The following is a 26,295-nucleotide window of genomic DNA, read 5'->3' as shown; positions in this document are numbered from 1 at the left end:
TTCTTCTACATACAAGACCTTCATTCTAAAAGCTTTGCCCATGACTGATGTAATCCTATTCCAACGCCACAATTTAAATTATTGTAGCTTTATATTTAATATCTAAGTGTTACCTCATTACTACTATTTCTTAACATTTTCTTGCCTTTTTTTTCTGTCAAGTCATCTTTAAGAATATTTTTTGGGGGTGCCTGGATGGCTCAGTTGGTTAAGTGTCCAACTCTTAATTTCAGCTCAGGTCAGGATATCATGGTCAGGAGCCCACTGGGCTCTGTGCTGACAGCACAGAACCTGCTTGGGATTCTCTCTCTCAAAATAAATAAAATATTTTTTAAAAAAGAATATTTTCTTAAATATTCCCCAATCTCATTTGGAATATTGATTATAATTGCCGGGATGGTGCTTGAAATGCTCTGTATCTTGATCTGGGTGATGGTTACTCACACGTACACATATATATTTAAATTTATTTTACTTTACATTTACTTATTTTTGAGAAACAGAGTGAGACAAAGCGTGAGCGGGGGAGGGGCAGAGAGAGAAAGAGACACAGAATCCGAATCAGGCTCCAGGCTCTGAGCAAGCAGTCAGCACAGAGCCTGACGCGGGGCTCAAACCCACAAACTGAGATCATGACCTGAGCCGAAGTCAGACGCTCAACCGACTGAGCCACCCAGGCGCCCCTACATATATATATTTAAAAGCTGCATACTTAAGATTTGTTCACTTTGCTGTATGCATAACTGCATAAAAATTTTAAAATAAACATATTTTTGATACTTTTTTTCATTTTGAGAAATCTCTGCTCTTATTTTTAACTCTGCCTTTTAAATAAATTTTGTGTTTAGTTTGCTTATTTTTTATAACTTGTAGAGATGGAGGCTTTGATGATTTTTCAGCTTTCTTCTCAAATATATGTATTTTAGGTTTTAGCAGTGTCCTTCAATTTAAAGCAAATTATGCCTAAGTACAATGTACATACAGAATTCACATAACCATAAGCAAGATGAAGCACCTTCTCAGTACTGTTCTTAGTAAATGTTTTCTATTACTATTGTTACTTGTCCTTTGTCTCTTATGTATGGGCACCCTAGTGGTGGGGAAGGGGTTGGAAATGGGAGAAAGGGGAGGCTTCTGGGATTCCATCTTTATTAGAGCATGGATTTTTTTTTTTTTTTCTTTTGTCTTCTCACAGGGTTCCCACGGGGAAAATTTGTGCCTGTTTCTTGAAGTTTAGTTCATGTCAGGGTCTGGAATTTGGGGAAAGAGCTGGTTTATATAGGGTTCCTGTCTTTTGTCCAGCTGGGTTGTTAGCTGGTTTCCGGGAGTCTCCCTGGAGTCCTGATGATTGTTCCAGGGAAATTGGGGGAATGGTAATGCTATCTATGGCTCTTATCTCCTGGATCATGGTGGTCATTATATTGCTGTTTCTTTTGCTGTGTGTCCTAGAGCAAGGGCTTTACTGAGCCACCCATCTGTGTCTGAGAGTTTTGCAACTTACTAAGGACAGTTGTCTTCCATCATGGGTCTAGGATGACCAGCTGACCTGCTGTGTTGGGACGGAGGTATGGTCAGAATGACTGGGGCTTTCACTGTCCATCTTCTGAGATTTGAAGTTTTGTTCAGACTTGCTGGCAGTCTACCACATCCTGTATTTAGGGAAGTTTTCCTGGCTTCCCCACATACCGCCCCCACCCCCCCCACCTTGGCTTTCTAGGAGTCTTATTGCTTCATATTCTGTGCCTGGCCAATTAACTTGCTGACACCCATTCACTACGTGCTTTACCCTATGCACAGTTTGAGTTGCTGCAATTCCCCTTGTCTGTGGCTCATGGTAGGGTGAAATACTGGCTTTTCATTTGTGGAGTCAGGGTTGGGAGTCTGGGGACCCTGGAGATTAGCGATTTATGGGTGAGGGTTTAGAGGTCAGAATCTATGAGTCAGGATTTAGGGATTAAAAGTTGAGATTAGGGCAGGATTAGGAGGTTAGAAGACAAATGTCAGGGCCTCAGGATCTAGAACCAGGTCTAAGGTTAAAGTCTGAGAAGTTCAGGGACTAGGGCTTGGGTTATGGTTGGAAAGTAGTGTCAAAGGAGTTAAGGTTAGAGGGGGACTGGGGGTGGATTAGATGTTAGGGCTGTGGCAAAGGCCTAACATTTAGGACCTGAGTTTAAGGACCAAAGGTTACAAGGTCAGTGTCAGAAGAGAATGAGTCAGGGTCAGGGTCAGAAGAGCTAGGGTTAGATTACAAGAGTCAAATCACTGTCAGTGATGGGGCTACAGGTCAGGATAAAGGATTTAGAATCACGGTTAGGTGCTAGGGTTGGGATTCGTTGGGGTTAGGGAAGCAGGGTGAGGGTCACTTCCTGTTTTTCCTTGCTGTGGGCAGATTCTCCAGTCAGAAGGAAGGCATTAGGTTCTATGGTCACATAAGCCCTAAGCCCCAGGGGATACATGTCAAGGTTTCATGCTAACTATTCCATTGCATCCCACTTGATCATGGCAACACTGGGCCCTGAGGCGCAAGGGGTCAGTAGGAGAGAGATGCCGAACTCTGTCTCCTGCGGACACTTCCTCATATCTGAAAGTCGGACTCTAGAGTCCCCTTTACTTGGCTCAGGGGATCACCTTTCCTCCTCCAAAGCAATCTGGACACACACACATACACACACTTTCACATAGAAGTATCTACACATGCAGGGAGGACACAAAAGGATTAGAGGGCTCCTAGCCAGATTTTCCTCTCTTTAATAAAGCCAGAAGAAAGGCTGGGCTAGAGCAACAACGATAGGTACAAGTCCTGAGGGAAAACAGAGAAGGGTTATGAGAAAGAGAATGCTGGGAGAGGGTGTTACTTTAGATCGTAAAATCTGGCCAGGCCTCTCTGCGGACACAATGCTGAGTGAACCAAGCAAATATTGGGTAAAAGAGTGTTCAGGCAGAGTGAGAACCTCCTGTGGTGGTCTTGAGGTGGCAAAAAGGCAGTGGAATGATAAGCGTGAAGGGAGAGTGGATTGTGAAGGAATATTGGTCAGCAAAGGCCAAGTCACGTGGTGCTTTAAGGGCCATGGCAAGGAGTTTGGCTCTTGTTCTTAGTAGAGCAGCAAAAAATGGCAGTGCTTCAGGCAGGAGAGTGATGGGACCAGTTTTATGCATGAAAAAGATCTGAGGGCGCCTGATTGGCTGGCAGTGGAGTGTGCAACTCTTGACCTCAGGGTTGTGAGTTCAAGCCTCACGTAGGGTATAGAGATTAAAAATGTGTTTTTGAAAAAATAAAAAGATCACTCTGACAGCTATATGAGAAACAAGCCACAGAAGGGAAAGGATAGACAGTACACGAAGAGAGGAAGCTGGCTTGGGCTAGGAGATGGCCAGAGGTGATCAGGTGTAACCTACAGCTTAAGGTTAAAGAGACAGGTTTGCTGACGGATTGTTGAAGGGAGGCAAAAAAAAAAAAGAAAAGAAAAGAAAAGAAAAGAAAAGAAAAGAAAAGAAAAGAAAAGAAAAGAAAAGAAAAGAAAAGAAAAGAAAAGAAACTAAGAATCATGCCTGAGTTTTTGGAAAATTGGATGGCTGGCAGGAGTGGATCTCAGAGGATCGAAAGTTCTGTTTGTAACATTTACAGCAAAAGAAAAAATACACACGTCATATAAAAAGTGAATGTGAAGGTATTTAAGTGTATTTTTTTAATGGAAAATTTTTGTTTTGGCAGTTTTTTTTTTTTTAACGTTTATTTATTTTTGAGACAAAGAGAGACAGAGAATGAACAGGGAAGGGGCAGAGAGAGGGAGACACAGAATCTGAAGCAGGCTCCAGGCTCCGAGCCATCAGCCCAGAGCCCGACTCGGGGCTCGAACTCACGGACCGCGAGACCGTGACCTGAGTTAAAGTCGGACGCTTAACCAACTGAGCCACCCAGGCGCTCCTGTTTTGGCAGTTTTGAGCAGATAGTGATTCAAAGTTAGACAGAAACTTCTATCAACATTTTTTGTTCTCTAAAGTAAATGTTCTCTCAGTTATGATCCACTTCGTTTGTGAATATTGTAAACTTGACTAAACTAATCCTTGGGACTCATTCTCCTGATTAAACAGGCCAGTGAATAAACTGGATATGAAATGGGCTCCAAATATTTTAAACAGTATCCAGGATTCTCTTGCTTTTTGGCATTCTCTGCTGCCTAATATTCAGGGGTCTAAATACTGATATACAGCCATTGCCCCCCAAACAACATTCGAGTCATGTTGCTACCTTGGAAGGAGACCAAAGCTCTCAGGGCTAATTTGGATTAGAGCTGAGTCTGGTTAATAGGGAGAAGCTCAGAGATTCTGACAAGGGAAACAGCACAGACCTGGCCTGAAGACGATACTGCTTACAAAGGACACTGATAGATATTATTTATGCAGAGACAGCCTGACACAGACACCTCATCTGAACTCCTGAGGTCTTCGGGAGAACCCGTAAGCAAGTGAAGTTGTGTTACTTTGTAATCCATCCAGTTGCCTCAGGGAAGAATACTGGCTTCTTTGTTGGCTGCCAGCTGGTCAGCAGTTTACCCACAGGAAACAAAAGCCACAATTTTGACACAATCTGCAGTTTTTCCTTCTTCTCTCTGTACCCTTTCTCTTACATAAATCCTGTTTTTGCCTTTGCCGGATTAAATCAATCACTGTTTTCCTTCATATACAAGGGTTTTTTTTAATGTTTATTTAAGTAATCTCTACACCCAGCATGTGCTTCAAATTCACAACCTTGAGATCAAGAGTTGCCTGCTTTTGGGGCACCTGAGTGGTTCAGTTGGCTAAGTATCCGACTTTGGCTCAGGTCATGATCTCACCGTTTGTTGGTTCGAGCCCCATGTCGGGCTCTGTGCTGACAGCTCGGAGCCTGGAGCCTGTTTCGGATTCTGTGTCCCTTCTCTCTCTGCCCCTCCCTCCACTTGCACTCTCTCCCTCAAAAATGAATTAAATGTTAAAAAGTTAGAAAAAAAAAAAAAAAAAGAGTTGCCTGCTTTCCAACAGAGCCAGCCAGTCACCCCCTTTATATACATACATAAAGTCTGAAAAAACTTAAGTTTATTTTGAGACAGAAAGCGAGCAGGGGAGGGGCAGAAAGGGAGGGAGAGAGAATGAATCCCAAGCAGGCTCCGCACCCATGGGGCTCGAACCCATGAACTGTGAGATCATGACCTGAGTCAAAATCCAGAGATGGACACTTATCCAACTGAGGCAACCAGGTGCCCCAATATACATAAAGTTTTTATACTATTCTTTGACAAAGGAAGGTCTTTGACCTTACCTTCTCTCTGCATTCTTTCCCATGATCAGTTCCTCACTGACAGATTTCCAACTATCACCACTTTGATAACTCCCACCGAACTTGATCCAACCACCACCAAGCTACTTCTGCTTGAATGTCTTACCATCACTCCAAACTCACCACATCCCAAATGAATGCATTCTCTTCTTTAAGTCAACCTCTTAACCATTTCCCAAACACACATGTTGAAACCAGAGTTATTTTTTCAGTTCTTGCACTGACTCCTTGAGTCCATGAAGAAGGATTTCTTCTAAACACTCCTGGCCTCTTGCCACACCTCTCCTCTCCTGGCTGAATCTTCTTGGCCTCTTCTTCCTTTCCTTCTTTTGGGAACCCCCTGCCCACAGGTTCTGCTGCTCTGTGTTGTAAGTTTTACAGGAACAGGCTCTGCCCTTTGGCAGGGCTGGAGGATGTCGTATTCAAAGGAATGTTAGGATCTGATGATGTGGCAAAGAACATAAGAAAAAGGAGATCCAGTGAAGAATGTGGGGAGCGAAACATCACATACAAGTTGAGGCCCTGGTGGGACTAGCACTTGAGGCATTTCAAACACTTTTCAGGTTGGCCATGCTGAACGCCGGGTACTTTGTTCATAGGCAAGTGTTTTTATAAACCTGATTTTACATGTTTGTTTATTTATTTATTTATTTATTTATTTAGAGAGAGAGAGAGAGAGAGAGAGAGAGAGAGAGAGCAAGCACAAGTCGGGGAGGGGCAAAGAGAGAGAATCCCAAGCAGGCTCCACACTGTCAGCACAGAGCCAGACACAGGGCTCAAACTCACAAACCATGAGATCATGACCTGAGCCGAAATCAAGAGTTGGGACACTTAACCAACTGAGCCACCCAGGGGCCCCATAAACCTGATTTTATAGACAAGCAGGGATGAATGAATACCTTAATGAAATGCCAGTCACATGGTTCAGCAAAGGCACTGTCCTTGTGCAAGCACTATGGTTTATGAATATAAGAGCTAAGGTATGGGCACTGACCTTGGCCTTAGCACAGACCTACTGCCTTCCCTTATGGGGCATCTGCAAAGCCTAAGCAGCAGAAAAGACCCTAGCGAGCAGGCCCTGCTGAGGCATAGATTTGACTACAGGAAGTCTTTCCCTACACACACCTTTTAGATATTGGGGCAAAACAAGTATTTGGTCCTTTACTGTTTTTTTAGCTAGTTTGACAGGCCAGCTTTCCTTAGCTAAGGAACACAAACATGTGTAAGCTCCAAACTTTATTGGTAGTCCCAGCCCAGCAGGCAACATGAAAAGGCTGTCCCCAGTTGCATCTGAGCTAGACTCAAGGCCAAAGGACAAAACCAGAACAACTCATGTGGTGTTTTTCTAGTTGGTTTAAGGGTCACTCCCCACTTGCTGGCCTGTATGTCAATAATTCTGGCTATGGTTCTATAGTTCTGACACTTACAATGCAGCTTCAATCTTAAAAAGGTGGTGGATTTTATTTATAACAAAAATGCCCTTATTAGAAATAAAATATGTCATTTTTCTAGACTTGAAGCAGAAAAAACACTCAATGAAATTACCGTAGCCACAAAGGTTAAGAAGGAAATGAGAAAAGCCTGCGCCTGAAACACAGTCTTAAGGAATCACATGTGCTCAGGAAGTCCAGAAAGAAACAGAACTTTGGAAACCTGCTACATCAGATTAGAAACAGTACAAGAATGAAAACAAAAGAGAGATTTTCCTAAAAGAAAGTTCCTATCTTGGGAAACAACTGAGAGATAAATCTCTAGGGCACAGCCCTGCAAGCTCATTCCTTCTCCACTCTCTGTAGCCTAGCAAGGAGCTGGCTTTCTCTCCAACAATAAAATGTGAGAAATTCACTGAGCCTTCTGGAAAGGAGTAGGGGAACCTAGAAAAAAATGCCAAAAGAGAAGCGTCTGAAAGAAATGCTACTCCCCACCTGACACATCCAGAAGTTGAAGACAGTATCTTGAAGAGCAGAGGTCTTAATTCTCACTGGGTCCATGAGGCAGCAAACTTTAGAAAAACAGCAGCTTTAAGTTAAAAAAAAAAACCAACAGGAAGAAAGAAACCACCAAGAGTGATTTTCAACTGAAACTCGTGGGGTAAAGGACCACCTTCCTGCCCCTCAATCCACAGGAGGCAAGTGTCCTGACCAACTCCACAGCAGAAGGCAGTGGCCACACAGGACTGCTCACAGCAGGACTGGGTATGCTTGTCATAAGAGCCCACCCTCAATGCAGCCTGGGGATGCCAGCAACACAGAACCCAAAGGAGAAATGGTATTAAGAAACTTGAATGTGCTGGATAAAGAAGAAAGGCATCTCAAAGACCTGGTTGGGGCTGCCACAACACCTTAAATACGTTGATGATGAAGGCCACATCATCTTAAATACCACTAGGTAGACAAGACACAGGTAGATGTGCCCAGGATACAATGAACACGGGCCATAGTTAACCTCATAATGGTTGATTCTCCCAACTGAGTTTAGACTCAGAAGTTGGAGACTGAATAACTGGTACACAATTAGTGGAGTCCCAGGGAAACTGAATCAAGACCTTTTCAGCCCATTCACCTTCCTTCACATATCACTGAGTATCAAGATCTTTTGGCAGGTTTCTAGTGACAAAATCTGTTATGAGCTGGAGAGTGGTCTTTTCTAAATTTAAATTTGGCGGATGTGGCACAATACTGTGATAATTTTGTATGTCCTGTTAACGATTTAGATTCTTTTTGTTGTTGCTCTAAAACTTTTAAGAGACCTGGCATTGAACTTTGGCAGCACAGAATTAGAAGGCAGGAGAATTTGGTTCTCACACTGTTATGTTCTCCAACAGCTCCATCAGTATTAAATAAGTGGGCAGTTGGTCTCCACCTGCCTACCATTACTCCGTTTCTGTTGATTCTGAGCCCAAATTCAGAAAGAGTGTTATTTATTGGGTCTCCTCCTAAAATCACACCTGCCCTTACCTTCATCATGTAGGCTTATTGCTGAGGATAGTCAAAGCAACTATAAGATATGAACTAAATAAAGCCTTCTCCTGTGCATGTGTGTGGTGTGTGTAGGACAGAAGGCAGAAAGGTGAACTAATGGCCACGGTCTAAAAATTGGCCAAGTCCCTATAGTCCAAAGTTATGTTAACAAACATAAAGGTAGAAAACAGGGGCACCTGGCTGGCTTAGCCGATGGAGCATGCCACTCTTGAATTCAGGGTTGTAAGTTCAAGCCCCACATTAGGTATAGCGATTACTTAAAAATAAAACCTTTAGGGCACCTGGGTGGCTCAGTCAGTTAAGCAGCTCTTGATTTTGGCTCAGGTGGTGATCTCACGGTCTGTGAGTTTGAGCTGCTCAGCAAGGAGCCTGCTTGGGATTCTCAATCTCTCCCTCTCTCTCTCTCTCTCTCTGCTCCTCCTCGGCTTGCGCGCATGTGCTCTCTTTCTCTCTGAAAAACATACTTTGAAAAAATAATAAATAAATAAAACCTTAAAAAAACGTAGAAAACAAAACTGGGACCTGGTACACTTTGAAAATAAGAGTAAAACCTGATGTCTGGTCAGTAGCACATGGTTAAATTTACTCTCATCCTGTAAAGGCAGAAATGGACATGTGCCTTCACCAGCCAGACAGGTGATGAATGGACTTTCCCAAAGACGTCTGGTGGAAACAAGCTCCCAAAACCAAAGATCTGCCTTCCAACATTCCAGGCGTGCAACATCTGTATATTTGGCTGGAGAGTCAGTTAAAACTATGTATATTTAAGTTGATGACAGTTATGGTTTATTTTCACTCTAATTCAGTGACTCCCTTCAAGAAAAAATGTTATCACCCTTCCTCAACCAGCCACACCGTCCCCTCTCCATATATGAGACTACTCACCAAGAATACACCCAGTTCTCATCTCCTGACCCTGCACTGCTTCAACAGACTCCTTGGTAACCCACCGCACCCCAAGTTCCTTAGCGACATGTTCAAGGCCCTTACGACTAGCTTCTCTCATGACCTATGTACACCTGGACCCAGCCACGCATCCTCCGTCACCACCCCCACACTGGCTGTGCTCTCTCGTGTCCACGGATCGCTCAAGACTTTCAATGGCTGCCTCTGCCCTCGCGATCGGGAGCACCAGTTCTTCGCCCTTCACGTACCTCAGACAAGTACTGGGCAGCAACCATGTGCCACGCACCATCCTAGACAGAAAAGTAAGACAGAACGAGTCAGGCAAGGCCCGTCCCGGCGGCCCCGCTAACAAGCACGGCCCACTGCCAGGCCACAACCTCCCCGCGCACTGCGGCCCGCGAACTCCGGCCTGGCCCTCCCTCCCGCTTGAGGGCGCCCGCGCCGGCTCCGAGAGGCAGTTCCCGTCCGAGACGGCTCTGTCTTCTCGTACGGCAGGGGCAAGCGCTGGAGAGAGAGACAAGGGCCACCAGCAGGGCCGGCCTTCGTGCTGCATGCTGCTGGCCTTCGACCCGACCGCTCCCACAACGCAGTCTCCCCGCGGGATCCACACACCTGGCCTCCGCTTCCGGCTCGGTCCGCGGCTTCACGGTAAGGACCCCCGGCAGGGCTGCCCGGCCGAACGCCCGAAGGACCCCGCTTGGGCCGCACAGGCTAGCTGTCGCGGTGCCTGGTGGCCGGGCGCCGCGGTGGAAGACCAGGTGCATCTAGACTTGAACTTCAGCCGGGCTAGGGCGCGAACAGCCCAGAGTCTGGGATGGGCTTAAGCCTGGGTACAAAGGACAGGAGTCGCGCGGCTGCAGACCTAGAGAAGGGGGGGTGGGGGCAGCGAGGAGAGGGGCGGTGTCAAGAAATGGGGCTGAGTGCCTGGGGGATTGGAGAACTGGGCCTCGGGTGTCGGGGTGAGGGTAGAGAATGGGGAGCTGAGACAGAGCTGGGGGAGGGCTGCAGGTCCCCGCTTTGCCTAGGAGGACGAGGGGCTTTGCCGCCGCCCTCCCGGAATCGGAGGAATGGGTGCCTTCGGTGTGGCGGCGAATGCCTAGGCAACCTCCCAAATTTATGATTCTCTGATGGAGTGACTTTTAAGTTGAACACATTTCTTGACCTGTCAACATTTGTTGTAAACCGAGGGCCATGACAGTCATTGCTTAGTTGGCATTAGGAGAGGAAACACATCCTTGCCTAGAGAGCCCCTAGCAACTTGGCCTTGGTATAGCTGGATGAGGTTCATTCATTCATTAATTCACCAAATACTTTTGAGAGCCAGCTATGTGCTAGGCACTCTGCATAGGTACTGAGAATAAAACCATGAGCAAAACAGATCCCTGCTTTAATGCAGCTGGCCTAAAGGGTGAAGACATAACTGAAGAAAAGGTCCAAGAAGATGTAATAGGGGAAGTGAGCTAAGATCTAGTGGGTGAGGGGCCCAGGGTGGCTCAGGTCATGATCTCAGAGTTGGTGTGATCTGATCGAGCTCTCATTGGGCTCTGCGCTGACAATGAAGAGTGTGCTTGGGATTCTCTCTCTCTCCTCTCTGCCCCTCCCTCCCCCTTAAAAAAAAATCAAAAAACAAAAAATATTAAAAGAAAAGATCTAGTGGGTGAATAGGAGGTAACCAGAGGAAACACATTTTGGACTGTGAAAAGGTCTCAGGCAAAAGCTTAAGGCGGGGACTGATATGATTAGATTTGTATTTTTAGTTCACTGGCTGCTGTGTGGAGAACAGATTGTAGAGGCTGGCAGGAGGAGAAATTGAGAGGCCATCGAGGAGGCTGTTGCAGAAGTCTGGGGAGGGTTGATGATGTCTTGGACTGGGTGGTGGCCCTTGAGAAGAGGATTGTATGGATTTGAGATCTATTGCTTTGGCAAAATTGTCAGAACTTGGTGATAACATGGATTTGGAGGGGGTGGGAGGTGAGGTGTCAAGGTTGTTTCTCCCTAGATATATGGTGAGGATTCCGCTTGTTTTTGGGTTACTCACAACCTGAGATGCAAGGGAGAGTGGGTTGGCTGATCTTGCACTAGTTAGGCTGGACTTCGTTTTGTGGTTTGAGTAAGCAAGCACTGCCTTTAATGTGATCATCAGGCTACTTTCAGCCTAAGGGAAATGAGGGTGTTGTCCAGACTGTCCCTGTGTGTGTTCATGGAAGCCTTCTCCATATTTGTTGGCAAATTTAGGAGCTCCACCAGATAATCTTTTGAGACCTAGTCTTTAGTCCTGAAGAGATGATCAGTTTCTCACATGTGAATAGAATTTCACAGTTGAGAGAGACCTCAAATTCTCTTAGTCTGGTTTATAAAATACTTTTATATTCTTTATATCATGTCCACAATTATTTTTTTTTAATTTTTAATGCTTATTTTTGAGAGAGAGAGCATAAGTGGGGAAGAGGGAGACACAGAATCTGAAGCCGACTCCAGGCTCTGAGCTGTCCGCACAGAGCCCGACGTAGGACTCGAACTCATGAAGTGCGAGATCATGACCTGAGCCGAAGTCGGACACTTAACTGACTTAGCTACCCAGGTGCCCTGTCCACAATTGTTTGTTGAGCTCTTACACCATGCTAGACACTAGAAATACAAAGATGGATAGAATAAGACTATATAGGTTCATTTAGTCAATAAAACTGACCTTTGTCCCAGGCAGTGTTTCAGCTGCTACAGATACAAAATGGTTACAACTAGTTCTTGACCTTGGAGTTGCTTGTTCACAAGCCTTGCCCTGAGGACAACCGAGTGTGTTAAAGAATTTGATTTGGGGGGCGCCTGGGTGGCTCAGTCAGTTAAGCGTCTGACTTCGGCTCAGGTCATGATCTCACAGTTCGTGAGTTCGAGCCCCGCGTCGGGCTCTGTGCTGACAGCTCAGAACCTGGACTCTTCTTCAGATTCTGTGTCTCCCTCTCTCTCTGCCCCTTCCCTGCTCATGCTGTGTCTCTCTCTGTCTCAAAAATAAATAAATATTTAAAAAAAATTTTTTTTTTAAAGAATTTGATTTGGGCAGGGGAAGTCCTGACCTATCTGTAAGATTAGATAAGAGATGGTAGGTATCCAGCAGACTTTTTGGGGAGGATGTCCTGGGAACATCCCAGTTCTTGTCCATCCAATTTTCCAATTCTAGAATCGATGGGAGAGCACTATGGGATAGAAGGCCTTATGAATGGAAACAGTTATTGTACCTTTGTGGCCAGGGTGGTTAGCAATGTAAATTGTAAATCCTCTAAAACACCAAGAAAAATTAGGAAGGGAAGGGAATATTGCAGAGACAGGTAGAGTTTAAACTTGAATTCCTCCTGAATGGGTAACTTCTTTGTACGTAACTGCCACATGCTTTGGGAGTGTCAGGAATGAGATCCGCTGTTAGCTTGCAAGGCTGCATGGCTCCGGAGGAGGAAGGGTGGGGAGCACAGCACTGAGGGGTCCCTAATCCAGCTTTCTGATGGCAGGAGTGAGATGACCTCAATCTTGAGAAGCCCTCAGGCTCTCCAGCTCACTCTGGCCCTGATCAAGCCTGATGCGGTTGCTCACCCCCTGATTCTGGAGGTAAGAAGGAATCTTAAGCCTCTACTGTATGTCCTGGGCACTGCTTCTGTTTCCTGTGCCACAGGGCCACTTGTGAAGACTGACAGCACAGTCCTGTGCAAGATGCCGTGGAGGTAAAGCTAGGAGCCATGGACTCTGACCCTGAGAAGACTAAAAATCTACTGGAGAATTGGGGCAGATAAAAAAATATAAGGATCCAATAAAGTAAGGAGAAGAACCAAACCTCTAGACAATGTGTGTATATTAGTTTTCTATCGCTATGAAACAAATTACCATAAATTTAGCAGCTTAAAACATTTATTATCTCACAATTCTAGAATTTAGAGGTGCAGGAGGTTCAGCTGAGTTTTTCCTCAGGGTCTCACGAGGCCAAAGTCAAGGTATCAGCAGGCCAGGTCCTTATCTGGAGGGTCTGGGGAAGAATCCACATCCAAAGTCATTCAGGTTGTTGGCAGCATTTGGTTCCTATGGTTCTAAGACTGAGGTCCCCATGTCCTTGCTGGCCTTCAGGCGAAGACTGCTCTCAGTTTTTAGAGACAACTCACATTCCTCATCACACAGCTCCCTCCATCTGTAAGACAGGAACAGCGTGTTCAGTGCTTCGAATGCTTTAAACCTGACTTCGTCATTGGTGCCTGGCCATATAAAACTCAGCTTTTAAAGAGCTCATGTGATTAATTGGGCTCATCTGGATAATCTTTTTGATTCAACTAATAGCAACCTTAATATCCCTTTTGCCATGTAATGTAACATAATCATGTTGCATGGTATTCAGAGCCCTGTAGAGTAGGGTGCAGAATCTTGGTGGGACTGGGGGAGGGTCATCGTAGGGTTCTGCCAAGGATAGTTTGATAAGTACTCGCTGCGCAGCACTGCTGGGAAAGCTCACCGTGGTGCGGAGAAAGACCAGAGCAGTCAGGAATGGTGGCCTGCAAGTGCTGGGCCCTGGCCAGCAGGAAGGAAGGGTAGACTTTGGTCAGGGCACAGGAGGGCAGGTGTTCCACAGAGGCAGATGCTGAGGCAGGAACGCGGGTGGTGGATCCGAGGGCCACAAGCAGGCTGGGGTGACAGGACGAGAGAATTGGAAGAGGTGGAGGGCAAGGAAAGTACAGCCTTGAGCACTGGCCTAAAGTAGTTATACCTCATTCCATGAGTAAAGTTCTGACCAGAGTGTGACATATAAATTATGGTGTTTTTAATCTGTCACGTGTGATGGTTTGGAGAGAGTGGGACAAACTCAAGGCAGGACCACTATCAAGAGATTTGTATGATGATCCGAGAGGTGGGTTGTGTGGGCTTCAGCTGAAGGGAGGGGCCGAGATGGCACCAGAGGCTCATGTTCTAGCCGTGTGACTGAAGGTCTTTACCTCACCCCACCTTCTTTCTCTTCTGACCCAACACAGGATGGACCATCAAGTCCTGGGCTCTGATGGGTTCTTTTGGTCAGCCTGGATTTCCTTTTCACTCAAATGGTCGCTTTGACTGATTTTTTAAAAATGTTTATTTTTGAAAGAGAGAAAGAGAGTGCACGTATGCCCATGCGCATGCACAGGAGAGGGGTAGAGAGAGAGGGAACAGAGGATCTGAAGCCGGCTCTGTGCCCACAGCAGACAGCCCAATGTGGGGCTTGAACCTGTGATCCATGAGATCATATCCTGAGCCAAAGTCAGGTGCTTACCCGACTAAGCCACCTAGGCGACCCATCCTTTTGACTTATTTGTATCTTTTTTTGTTTTGTTTTGAGAGAAAGAAGGGGTGCAAGTGAGTGAGGGGCAGAGAGACAAAGGGAGGCAGAGAGACAGAGGGAGGGTGGGAGGGAGAGAGACACAGAGAGACAGAATTCCACGAAAGGCAGAGAGAGAAAGAGAGAAAGCCGGGGCTCACTCAAAGTGTGGCTGTAGTTCACCTGAAGTGGGGCTCAAGCTCATCTGATGTGGGACTTGAACTCACGAACCGTGAGATCATGACCTGAGCTGAAGTCAGACATTTAACCAACTGAGCCACCCAGGCACCCCATCCCTTTGACTGATGTTTATCTTTGACGTGGTGTTTATCCAGGCTGTTCATCAGCAGATTCTGAGCAACAAATTCCTTATTGTACGAATGAGAGAACTTCTATGGAGAAAAGAAGATTGCCAGAAGTTTTACCAAGAACACGAAGGTAGGATCAGCAGTCCTCTGAATGGGAGGCTTCTCTGTCCCACGAGGTGTGCAAGGACACATAATGGCAGGCTGTCTCTGACCTACCAACTGTAAAGTTATAGCCATTTTCTAAAGTCTGGCTTTATACACAAACTTTTCATGATTGTCAATCTTTTAAAAATATTTTCTAGGAGGGTTCTACTTTGTAGCCCAACCGGAAATTTAGTTTTATGTCCTGATGATATCAGTAGGTATGGGGGATGTTTACTCTGTCGGACATTGTCCTCATGCTCATGGTTTCTCTGAATTTTCCCCACAGCCCTATGAGGTAGGTACTGTTAGGTCTCCAGCACATGGATTAGGAACCTGAGCTGGGGAAATTAATGACTTACCTGAAACTGCACAGGCTGTAAGTGGCAGAGCCTGTGTTCAGACCCAGTATATCAGACTCCTTGTTCCTTTTTTTCCAAAATGGTTTTTATCATTCCAAGTAAGGAGACCTAAGTACAAAAAGTGCTCTTGGGCACCAGTGTCTGGATGAAGTTACTCTCTCTCTTTGCAGGTCGTTTTTTCTATCAGCGGCTGGTGGAGTTCATGGCCAGGTACTTCTAATTTTGGTTTGGGCATCTTTATCCACCAAGATTTCTCTCTGTTGCTCCTAAACTTGTTAATTTCATGTGACGCTCTTTGAAGTTGTAATCGGTGTTAAATGTCTGAAGAGACATGGGCTTGGAGCCATGATTAAGCCAACACTGACCTGGTGGCCACCTGCCATGGTGCTTATTGGTCCTGTGGCTATAGAAGAGTATTGTTGAATGCTACTTAACAACTCTGCTGACCTCTGTGGCCTTTTGTATGTACACAGCAGGGGCCTTCCATCACCTCCTGTTTGAAGCAGTGTTGGTACTGAGCTAGAAAGGCAGGGTAACTCTCAGGGTGGAATGTCCCTTTATTTGTGCCCTGCTCACAGTTTGCCCTCCTAGACCACATAGCCGGATTCCTGACACCTGCTCCTTTTGTCCACAGTGGGCCAATCCGAGCCTACATCCTTGCCCGCAAGGATGCCATCCAGCTTTGGAGGACACTGATGGGACCCACCAGAGTGTTTCAAGCACGTCACGTGGCTCCAGATTCAATTCGTGGAAGTTTTGGCCTCACTGACACCCGCAACACAACCCATGGCTCTGGTGAGTCTGCCTCCCCTGCCCTCGGCCACAGTGAGGGAGGATGATTTAGGGCTGGTGGTCAGGCCCTATGAGGGAGTTGAGAGCCAGGTATCCCGCCATGAACTTTCCTCCCTCCAGGCATTTCTGGCCCTGTGTGGCCGTCTGGGCAAATGTGGCCCCAGGACCAGCAGGACTAGAGGCTCAGGTTTCTGAATCTGACTCTAACTGCCTCTTACCTCCTTCCTGCACTCCCTATGAGAACCCCTTCTCTTTCTTACCTCCTCTTACAGACTCTGTGGTTTCAGCCAGTAGAGAGATCGCGGCCTTCTTCCCTGACTTCAGTGAACAGCGCTGGTATGAGGAAGAGGAGCCGCAGCTGCGCTGTGGCCCTGTGCGCTATAGTCCAGAGGGAGGCATCCACTGCGCGGCCGGAGCAGGAGACCCGGGACCAGCCTGCCGCAGGCCTGTGGGTCTGTGAAGACTGGTGGAATTGCCCAGCCTTCTCTCGGAGACCTTGTAGGACCGGGGAGGCCTGGGGATCGTGGCGCCAACTCTGCCGGGCACCACGCCTACCTGAGGATCTAGCTCCTCACTGCCACCTCCTCTAGAATCTAGCTGTCTATCTACCTCTTTTCCAGAACGTTCATGGGTGGTTCAGAGGAATAATGGCTCCTCTTTTTTCCTGAGAACTAGTCATCTTTTTCAAAGAAGAGGTTGCCTAATCGACTTGCCTGAAAAATGCAGTGACTCTGTATAAGCAACATTTGGCCTACCTTCTTCAATAAAAGTCAGTCTACTGAATGCTGAAGGCTAGGAGCCCTACTCTAGGTGTTTTCTCTCTCTCCTTCCGTGGAGTAATTAAACCTTTCCTGAAGCCAAGTTTCCGGTCTGTGCTAAATGGAGAGAATTGTGTAGAAATCCCCCAGGAGGTTCACACACAGTGTGCAGCTTGTCAAGTGCATAAAGGCACCCAGCGCTGAGTGTGGGCGCTTGGTATAGGGCTGCATCCTGGGGGAAGGAGCACCTTTTATTTGAATAAAGATGTGTCTGCTAGCAGAGGCTAGTGTTTATGATTCACTTTTTTTCTGATTTGCACAAAGCAGTAAAGTTAGCCATGTCTCTGTTGTAGCTGAGGATGACAGTTATCTATTGCTGCATTACAAATCATCTCAAAATTTACTGGCTTAACACGATAATGGTCTATTTTTACGTGTCTCTGGATTGGTTGAGTGGTTCTGCTGGTCTGACTTGAACTCACTCATGTGGCTGCATTCGGCAGATGGGTCAAATATGGTCTTTTATCCTGAGCTTCTTCATAGCATGGTTGTTTCAGGGTTCTAAGAGGTCAGGCCCCCATTCGCAAGCTTCTGCCTATATCATGTTTGCTAATATCCCATTGACCAAAACAAGTCATGTGGCCAAGCCCAGAGGCCATGTGGGAAGAGACCACATGAGGGCACTGATACCGGGAGGTACGAATCATAAGGGGCCATTATTATGACAATCTACCATACTGGGAGTAGTGAGGAACCTTAAATTTATATAGGATTTGTGAAAACAGATATTTGCACAAGCCAACAAAGGAGATGAAGAGATAGCCAGAGAAAGAAGGAAAAAACCAAGGATGTGTGCATCAGGAAAGTCAAGACAAGAGAGTGTTTCTGGAAAATGAAGCAATGTTGAATGTTGAGAAGTCCAGGATGAAGCCTTTAAAATACCTCTAAATGTGACAGCACAGAGGTCACTGTGACCTTGGCAACAGCAGCATCTCTGTGGCAATAAGGGGCTTACCTCACATGGAAGATAATGGGCTAAAGCATTTATGCTGTTGTACTACCTTTGGGCTTAGAGTGACATGCCTAGGAGTCTTACATCTGAATCTAGAAATGTACCTGCATATGCTCCCATCTTCTCTTCTCTTCCTGTTACAACACAGGAAAGGGCCCTGCTTCCCATTAAGTCAGCCCTTCCACGTGCTCTGAATCCCATCTTGCTCTTTTGGTTTTCTAGTCTCTAGTACACTTTTACCTCTCTCTACTGAGTCCGTTTTAGTGTCTCCCACTTTTCAAAATCTTTCTAACCTCACTTTCCCCTTCAGCTACCTGTGTTTCTTCCTCTCTGGACAAAGAACCCACATTAGTTGTCTATGCTAACAGGCTCATCCCCCTTGTCTCAGCAGCCCACTCCAGTGTGGCTTACACACTAACCCACCGGAAGAGACTGGTTTCTTCATGCCTTTGTCACTGTTGCCCAGCACAGTGCCAGACATAGGAGTCATTGCTTTGTTAATAGAACTAGGCTATTCATACTCTGGCTTTTGATATCACTTAGGATTCCTCTATCTCTGAAGTCTTTAAATCCTACTTTTTTTTTTTAAGTTTATTTATTTATTTTGAAGGGGGGGTAGGGCAAAGAGAAATAGGGAGAGAGAGAGAATCCCAAGCAGGCTCTACTCTGTCGGCGCAGAGCCCTGTGTGAGGCTTGAACTCATGAACTGCTAGATCATGAGCTGAAACCAAGAGTTGGATGCTTAACTGACAGCCACCCAGGCACCCCTAAATCCTGCTTTTATTTTTTTTTTAATTTTTATGTTTATTTACTTATTTTGAGAGAGAGAGAGAGAGAGAGAGACAGCACAAGCAGGTGAGGGGCAGAGAGAGAGGGGGATAGAGAATCCCAACAGGCTCTGCACTGAGTGCAGAGCCTGACGTGGGTCTCAATCTTGAGAACTATGAGATCATGACCTGAGCTGAAATCAAGAGCTGGTCACTTAACTGACTGAGCCACCCAGTTACCCCTAAATCCTACTTTTAAATCATAGTCTTCTGTATCCCTCTGTCACGTCTTCTAAATCTAGACCATTCACTAGTCCACTCTCCTAGGTAACTTTTTCATATACTCTCTCTCCAAATCTCCAACAACCTCTTCCTTCTTTTTCACTGTCTAGCTGTTGACCCTGCTTCCTCTTTCAGGAAGATAACAGAAACAGTCAAGAGAGAAATTCCTCAGACTCCCAAGACCTCACTGAGTACCTACTTGCATCTGTGCTCACATACTCTGCTTCCTTCCTGTTAGGATGGGCAATGGACAAACCTTCTAAGCTCCTATCTAAAGCTTTCCCAAATTTGTACAGGAGATCTTATTGCCTCCTACCTTTTCAAGTAATTATTTCCTATGCTTCCTGCACCATCAAGAAATAGATCTTACAAACATGCTATAGTTTCTCTCAATAAATTAAACAAACAATTCTTTATCCTTTCTTGTTTCTTTTTTTTCTTTACATCCAAGTCAGTTGGCATACAGTGCAATAATGATTTCATGAGTAGAATCCAGTGATTCATCCCCTGCATATAACACTCGGTGCTCAACCCAACAGGTGTCCTCCTTAATGTCCCTTGCCCATTTAGTCCCTCCCACCCACCCACAACCCCTCCAGCAACGCTCAGTTTGTTCTCTTGTATTTAAGAGTCTCTTATGTTTTATCCCCTCCGTTTTTAGATTATTTTAAAAGCAAACCTTTCTTAACACCACATCTCCTTCATGCCACTGTCTCATGTCTCTGCTCATCTCTATAGCAAAACTCTCAACAGAGTAACCTACAACAGCAATAACCAGTGACTTCAGTCTAGACAAAATGGTATAGACCCATTTATCTCTGCTCCTCCCTGCTGAGTACAACTATAAACCTGAAAATATGCAAGAAACAATCAAGGAGAACTCTAGAAGGTTGCCTGAAGGATAAATGGTTTGAGACTTCTGGACTGGAGGAACAACACAGCAACAGGGCATCTTAGGTCTCCCCACACAACAGAACAAGGTGGTCCAGACGAGGCATTTCCCAAACCCTAACCCGGCACTAGATGACAGCCCATCTGGCCTATTCTTTCCCATGACTAAACAGACTAAATAGAAAGTCCAGCTGAAAACTCCAGGCAAACTGACAAAGGAGATTGATTAGGAGTGCCAGCTATCAATAAGCAGCCAGGGGAAGCACTCTACTTCCTAGCCAAGTCTGAGGCTACCCTCCCTCATGGAAAGATACCAAGGTGGTGGCATAGCACCCACAAGAGAGACCAAAACAAATGCCCCAAGTCCAAGTTCTGTGACCAACGTTAGATGTCAAAGTTAAAGGTACAGTTGCAAGATCCAAATCAATCCTATATCTGAGTTCAGTGTCCAGGACAAGTTGAGTTTCAAACCAAGATTCCAGTCTAAGACCAAGGTCCCCTAATCTAGGTCTAGAATTCTGGTTCAGATCAATATTCCAGATCTAAAGTCATATCCTGATGTAGGTCTGATGTCCAAGTCTGAGGTCTTGATATGAGATCAAAGTCTTAGGATAGAAGTTGAAGCTCAAGTAACAAGGTCCAAGGCCTGGGTCCATCACCAAGGACCAAGTCTGAGGATAGGTCCAACATCACAGACAAACAGAGTTCCACAATTGAGATTTGATGTTCAAGTCCACGGTTCCAATTCTATGTCCAAAGACCAGTTTGAGATCTAAGGGCCAAGTCCAAGATCCAGCCCCAAGTCTGAGGTTCCAGGTTCAAGGCCCAGGTCCAGAGTTTGAGAACAAAGTCCCTAAGTCTATTCCAACATTCAGGTCAAGGTCCAGGTCCAAGATCCATGTCCATTTCCAAAGGCCAAGTCTAACATAAGTATCCAAGATCAAATGCAGATCCACATCCTAAGTTCAGGTCCAAAGGGCAGATCCATGTTTAGAACATTCAATGTCCAAGATACAGTTCTAATATCAAAGTCCAAGTCCATGTCCAAGGACCAGGTTTAATGTCAGGACTAACTTACAAGCCAATTCCATATCCAATGTCTACAACAAGGTTCAGGAGCAGGCCAGTGTTTAGTTCCAAACACTATATCCTAGATCTGGATCCAAGTCGAGGTCCATGGTCCAAGTCCAATATCTATGTTCATATTTGAGGCTCAGGTCCAATGTCAGCATTTGATGTTAAACCTAGGTCCAGGTTTACAGTCCAGATTCAAGACACCTGTTCAAGGTTGAGGTACATTCAACCACTTCCAAAGTCCAGGTTCAGGTCAAGACACAAAGTCTGGATCCAAAGTCAGGTCCAGTACAGAGGTTCAATGACCAAGTCCAGGGTCCAATTCTAGGTCCACTTCCCAGGTCTAAGGTGAGTCCAAAATCCAGATTAAATCCATGTCTGAAGTCCAGTTTGAATATCTAGTACAAGGTTGAGTTCCAGTTCCAAGATCCAGATTGAAGTTCTAGTTCCAAGAACATGTATAATCCATTCTAAGTTATAGGATTGGGGGCCAGAAATGAGGTTCAGCTTTAAGGTCTGATATTCACATTTGAGATCTACATCCAGGACTGAAGCCTAAGTCTAAGAACTAAATCCAAGTCTGAGGTCCAGGATCATTGCCAAAATTCACTGGTGAGATCCAAAATCTTGTTCGTAGATTCAGGTCCAGGTCAAAGATCCAAATGTAGGTACAATTCTATATTTCAGGTAAGATCCATTATCCAAGGAAATGTAAGATTTGAGATCCAAGTCCAAGATCTGGGTAGAGATTCAATTGCCAGATATAAGGTCAAGTACAAGGAATACAGGTCACTGCCAGGTTTAAATTTCAGATCTGAGGTCCAAGATACAGTTCCAAGTAACAAGTCCTGGTCCATGTCTAATGACAAAGTATAGTGTCAAAAGTATATGTTCCAGGAGCACCTGGATGGCTCAGTTGGTTGAGTGTCCAAGTCTTGGTTTTGGCTCAGGTCATGATCTCCCAGTTGGTAAGATTGAGACCTGCATTGGGTGCCACACTAACCCCATGGAGCCTGCCTGGAATTCTTTCTTTCTTCCTCTCTCTCTGCCCCTCCCCTGCTCATTCTCTCTGTCTCTGTCTCTGTCTCTCTCTCTCTCTCTCTCTCTCTCTCAAAAAATAAATAAATTTTAAACAAACATTTTTTTAATTAAAAAAAAAAACAACAACCAGTATATGTTCTAGGTAAAATCAAAGCTTTAGGTCTAAGTCCAACATCCAAAACCAGGTCCAGATTTAGATCCAAAGATTAGTCCAAGTTCATATACAAATTCTGGCCCAAGGTCCAGGTCCAAGGTGCATTTACATCATCCAGATCATGGTCCTAAGTCCAAGATACAGATTGAAATCTGAGTCCCAGCTCCAAGCATGTGTCAGATCCTTGACCAAGGTCCAGATCTAATGTCAGTTCCTAAACACTGAACAAATCCAGGTCTGTGGTTGAGTTCCAAGGTTCAGGTTCAAAGTTCATGTTCATGTCCAGCTCCAATGACCAAATAAAAAAATCCAGGTTCAGGTCCAAATTCCAGTTAAAGGTTATATCCAAGAGGGGTGCCTGGGTGGCTCAGTCGGTTAAGCCTCCAACTTTGGCTCAGGTCATGGTCTCACAATTCTTGAGTTCAAGCCCCATGTTGGGCTCCGCACTGGCAATGTGGAACCTGCTTGGGATTCACTCCCTCTCTGCCCCTCTCCCACTTGTGCTTCCTCTCTCTCTGTCTCTCTCAGTAAATAAATAATGATTTTTTAAAGGTTATATCCAAAAAACTTGGAAAATCTAGGTCCAAGTTTCAGGTCCAATGTTCATATGCATATCTTAAGTTCATGTCTAAGATCCAGATCCAATGTACAAGTCTAATGTCAGGTATAAGTTACAGGCCCCATCTAGGTCTAAGTTTCAAGCTCAATGTCCAGGAGAAGGTCAAAGTTCAGGATGGACATCCAGGTCTAAATCCTTGGCCCAAGGTCACATCCACATCCAGGTCTGAAGTCTAGGCTGGGGTCAGATCCAGGGTCCAGGTATAAAGTTCAAGCCCTCTGTTAGAAGTTCAGATTCAGGGGTGTCTGGTGGCTCAGTTGGTTGAGTCTGACTTCAGCTCAGGTCATGATTTTGAAGTTCATGGGTTCGAGCCCCATGTCAGGCTCTGTGCTGACAGCCTGGAGCCTGGATCCTGCTTTGGATTCTGTATCTCCCCCTCTCTCTGCTCCTCCACTGCTCATTCTCTCTCTCTCTCTCTCTCTCTCTCTCTCTCTCTCTCTCTCTCTCAAAAATAAACATTAAAAAAATAGTAAAAATAATAAATCCAGATTTATAAGCAAATACAATGCCTAAGGTTAGATTCAAAGTCCAGAACTGTTCAGATACATAGTTCAGATATGAATCTAGTTTCAAGGTCCAAGTCCAAAGACCATGACAATGTCCAAGGCCAAGGACCAGGTTGAGATTCACGTGTGATTTAAGTCCTAGGTCAGGGCCAGAGATCAAGATTTGAAATCAAAATTTAAGGCTCAGGAACAAGGTCCAAAGTCTACTTCCAAGATCCAGGTGCAGGTCCCATGGTCCATGTCTACATGAAAGTGTAGGTCCAATGTCCACAACCAAGGTTAGGTCCAGGCCCACATCCAAAGTTGAGGTACAAGGTGAATGTCCAATTTTAAGGGGGGAGGTTGAAGATAAACCAGTAAGTTCCAAGGCACAGTTCCAAAACCCAGAGCCAAGTCCAAAGAGTAGGCCTAATGTCAAATCTAATTTCAATGTCAAATTTAGGTCCAGGCCCAAATCCAAGTGCTGGGTCCAAGGTCCAAGTCCATATCCAAAATCCAGATCTGATCTCCCAATCAAAGTTTCAATCACTCTTCCAAAGGCCAAGGTCTAGGTCTAAGGTCAGGTTCAATGTTCTGGTCAGGTCGCATCCAGTTCCAAGTACAAATTCAAAGTTCATATACAGAGTTCAGGTCAATGTCCCAAAGATACCACCTCACGCCTGTAATGGGTTGAGTTGTGGCCCTCAAAAATTCATATGTTGAAGTCCTAACTCCAAGTACCTCAGAATGTGACCTTATTTGGAAATAGGGTTGTTGCAGATGTAATTAGTTAAGATGAAGTCATACAAGAGTAGGTGGACTCCTAATTCAGTATGACTGGTGTCCTTATAAAGAGAAGAAATTTGGCACAGACACACGTACAGGGGGAACTACCATGTGAACATGAAGACAGATATTGGGGCAATTCGTCTACAAACCAAAGAATGCTAAAGATTGTCAGAAAAACACCAAAAGCCAGAAGAGAAGTATGAAATGCATTTCTCCCTCCCAGCCCTCAGAAGGAATCAACCCTGCCAACATCTTATCTTGAACTTCTAGCTTCCAGAACTGTGAGACATAACTTTCTGTTGGTTAAGTGACCCAGTTTGTGGTACTTTGTTACGACAGCCCTACCATATAAAACTCACGCTCCAAATCAAGGTCTAAGGTCCAGGTCCGTGACCAAGGTCTAGATATAAACTCAGGTCCAAGATTCTGGGAAAATAAAGGTGAAGAACTGAATTATAAGGTTGGAATCCAGTATCTAAATATTGTCCAAGGCCCAGGGTCTAAGTCCAGGACAAATTCCAAGGTCTGAGTAAAAGGTTCACATCCACTTACAATTTCTAGCTTACGATTGTTTCCAAGGAACTGGACAAATTCAGATCCAAGGTGCATGCCCAACATACGTGTGCAGACCTAAGGTCCATGACCAAGGTCAGGTTTAGATGTACACATGAAGTTAAAGCTCCAGATCCAAGTATAGTTCAAAGGTAAAAGTGAATAAATACATATAATAAGAGGTAATCTTTTACTTTCACTTTCTTAATGGTGTCTTTTGAAGCACAATAGCTTTAAGTGTTTATTAAATCCATTTTGTCATTTTTTTCCTCTTATTTGTTGTGCTTTTGGTGATCTAGAACTTCATTGCCTAACCTAAGATCATAAAGGCTTGTGCCTATGTTTGATAATTTTAGCTCTTACCTTTAGGTCTTTCATTCATTTTGAGAGCAAATTACATATCTGATAAAGGGCTTGTATCAAAAATATATAAAGATTTCTCAAAACTCAATAATAGGAAAACAAACATTCAATAAAGAATATGAGCAAAATGAAAAGATGTTAAACATCATCACCCATTAGTGAAATATAAAGTAAGACCATGATGAGATAGCACTATACATCTATTAGAATGTCTAAAATTTAAAATATTATCCATTCCAAGTGTTGGTAAGAATGTGGAGGAACTGAAAGTCTCATACTCTGCTGGTATAAAAAAATGGAACAACCACTTTGGAAAAATTTGGTAGTTTCATAGAAAGTCAAACATACACCCATCATAAGACCCAGTCATTCCACTCCTAATGTTTTTACCCAAGATATCTGAAAGCATATGCCCATACAAAGACTGGTACATGAATGTTCACAATATAGCCAAAATTGGAAACAATCGAAACGGGTAAATGAATAAATTGTAATTTATCCACATAATGAAATATTATTCGGCAATAAAAAGAATGAGCTAGGGGCGCCTGGGTGGCTCAGTCAGTTAAGTGTCTGACTTCAGCTCAGGTCATGATCTCATGGTTCGTGGGTTCAAGCCCCGTGTCGGCCTCTGTGCTGGCAGCTCAGAGCCTGGAGGCTGCTTCCGATTCCATGTCTCCCTCTCTCTCTGCCCCTCCCCCGCTCACACTCTGTCTCTCAAAAACAAATAAATGTAAAAAATAAAAATTAAAAAAAGAGAATGAACTATTGATACATGATGTGGATAATTCTCAAAATAATTATGCTGAGCAAAATAAGCCATTTTTTTCTTTTTTTTTTAATTTAAGTTAATTATCATACAGTATAGTCCTGGCTTCAAGAGTAGAATCCAGTGATTCATCTCTTACATATGACACCCAGTGCTCATCCCAAAAAGTGCTCTCCTTAATGCCTATCACCCATTTAACCCTCGCCCCCCAACCACCTCCACTCTAACAACCCTCAGTTTATTCTCTGTATTTAAGAGTCTCTTATGGTTTGCCTCCCTCTCTGTTTTTACCTTATCTTTTCTTTCCTTCCCTATGTTCATCTGTTGAGTTTCTCAAATTCCACATATGAGTGAAATCATATATCTGTCTTTCTCTAACTGACTTCTTTCACTTAGCATAATACCCTCTAGTTCCATCCACTTTGTTGCAAATGGCAAGATTTCATTCTTTTTCATCACCACATAGTATTCCATTATATATATATTACATCTTCTTTACCCATTCATCAGTTGATGGACATTTGGGTTCTTTCCATAATTTGGCTATTGTCAATAGTGGTGCTATAAATGTTGGGGTGCACGGGCCCCTTTGAATCAGCATTTTTGTATCCTTTG

General features: G+C 44.7%; 2 protein-coding genes and 1 long non-coding RNA gene across 19 annotated transcripts in view; 1 reads left to right on the top strand and 2 right to left on the bottom strand.

Annotated features, from left to right (window-relative positions):
* FBXW12 (F-box and WD repeat domain containing 12) overlaps positions 1–9,642 on the bottom strand; it is a 76,140-nt gene extending 66,498 nt beyond the window's left edge. For 5 of the 12 annotated variants that reach the window (XR_008420611.1, XR_008420612.1, XM_053898261.1 and 2 more), the window contains exons 1-2: positions 8,577–9,642; positions 4,350–7,316 (exon numbers count right to left, since the gene is read on the bottom strand). The gene's annotated coding sequence lies outside the window, so the exon portion shown is untranslated. The remainder of the gene's footprint in view (positions 1–4,349; positions 7,317–8,576) is intronic. The other 7 variants (XM_053898256.1, XM_053898257.1, XM_053898258.1 and 4 more) reach the window with 7 other exon arrangements.
* A 55-nt stretch (positions 9,643–9,697) lies between these two features.
* On the top strand, positions 9,698–17,164 carry NME6 (NME/NM23 nucleoside diphosphate kinase 6). 5 transcript variants are annotated; one of them, XM_019416682.2, is made up of 6 exons: positions 9,698–9,849; positions 12,702–12,798; positions 14,857–14,959; positions 15,503–15,542; positions 15,967–16,127; positions 16,397–17,164. In XM_019416682.2, the coding sequence occupies exons 2-6, from the start codon at positions 12,709–12,711 to the stop codon at positions 16,582–16,584; spliced, it is 582 nt and encodes a 193-aa protein (XP_019272227.1). In that variant the 5' UTR covers positions 9,698–9,849; positions 12,702–12,708; the 3' UTR covers positions 16,585–17,164. The 5 variants fall into 5 exon arrangements, with proteins under 5 accessions (XP_019272227.1, XP_019272230.1, XP_053754240.1 ...); XM_019416685.2 differs by lacking the exon at positions 9,698–9,849 and adding an exon at positions 9,878–9,959; XM_053898265.1 differs by lacking the exon at positions 9,698–9,849 and adding an exon at positions 9,919–10,031 and having other exon boundaries at positions 16,412–17,164.
* On the bottom strand, positions 13,078–15,970 carry LOC109247759 (uncharacterized). 2 transcript variants are annotated; one of them, XR_002071851.2, is made up of 3 exons: positions 15,333–15,970; positions 14,705–14,913; positions 13,078–13,369 (listed from the first exon to the last, which is right to left on the bottom strand). It is a non-coding gene; the product is annotated as an uncharacterized LOC109247759 (long non-coding RNA). The 2 variants fall into 2 exon arrangements; XR_008420613.1 differs by lacking the exon at positions 15,333–15,970 and having other exon boundaries at positions 14,705–15,324.
* Positions 17,165–26,295: the final 9,131 nt, after the last annotated feature.

Source organism: Panthera pardus, unplaced genomic scaffold (assembly GCF_024362965.1).
Source record: "Panthera pardus isolate Hobbes unplaced genomic scaffold, ASM2436296v1 HiC_scaffold_8, whole genome shotgun sequence".
Lineage (NCBI taxonomy): Eukaryota > Metazoa > Chordata > Mammalia > Carnivora > Felidae > Panthera > Panthera pardus.
This window is presented reverse-complemented; position numbering and strand designations above follow the sequence as displayed.

Bases quoted from the DNA above. Each gene is read 5' to 3' on its own strand.
- NME6 (XM_019416682.2), top strand. From the start codon at position 12,709: ATGACCTCAATCTTGAGAAGCCCTCAGGCTCTCCAGCTCACTCTGGCC. The intron at 14,960-15,502 runs GTAGGATCAGCA...CTCTCTTTGCAG, and splicing joins GTTTTACCAAGAACACGAAG to GTCGTTTTTTCTATCAGCGG. The intron at 15,543-15,966 runs GTACTTCTAATT...TTTTGTCCACAG, and splicing joins CTGGTGGAGTTCATGGCCAG to TGGGCCAATCCGAGCCTACA.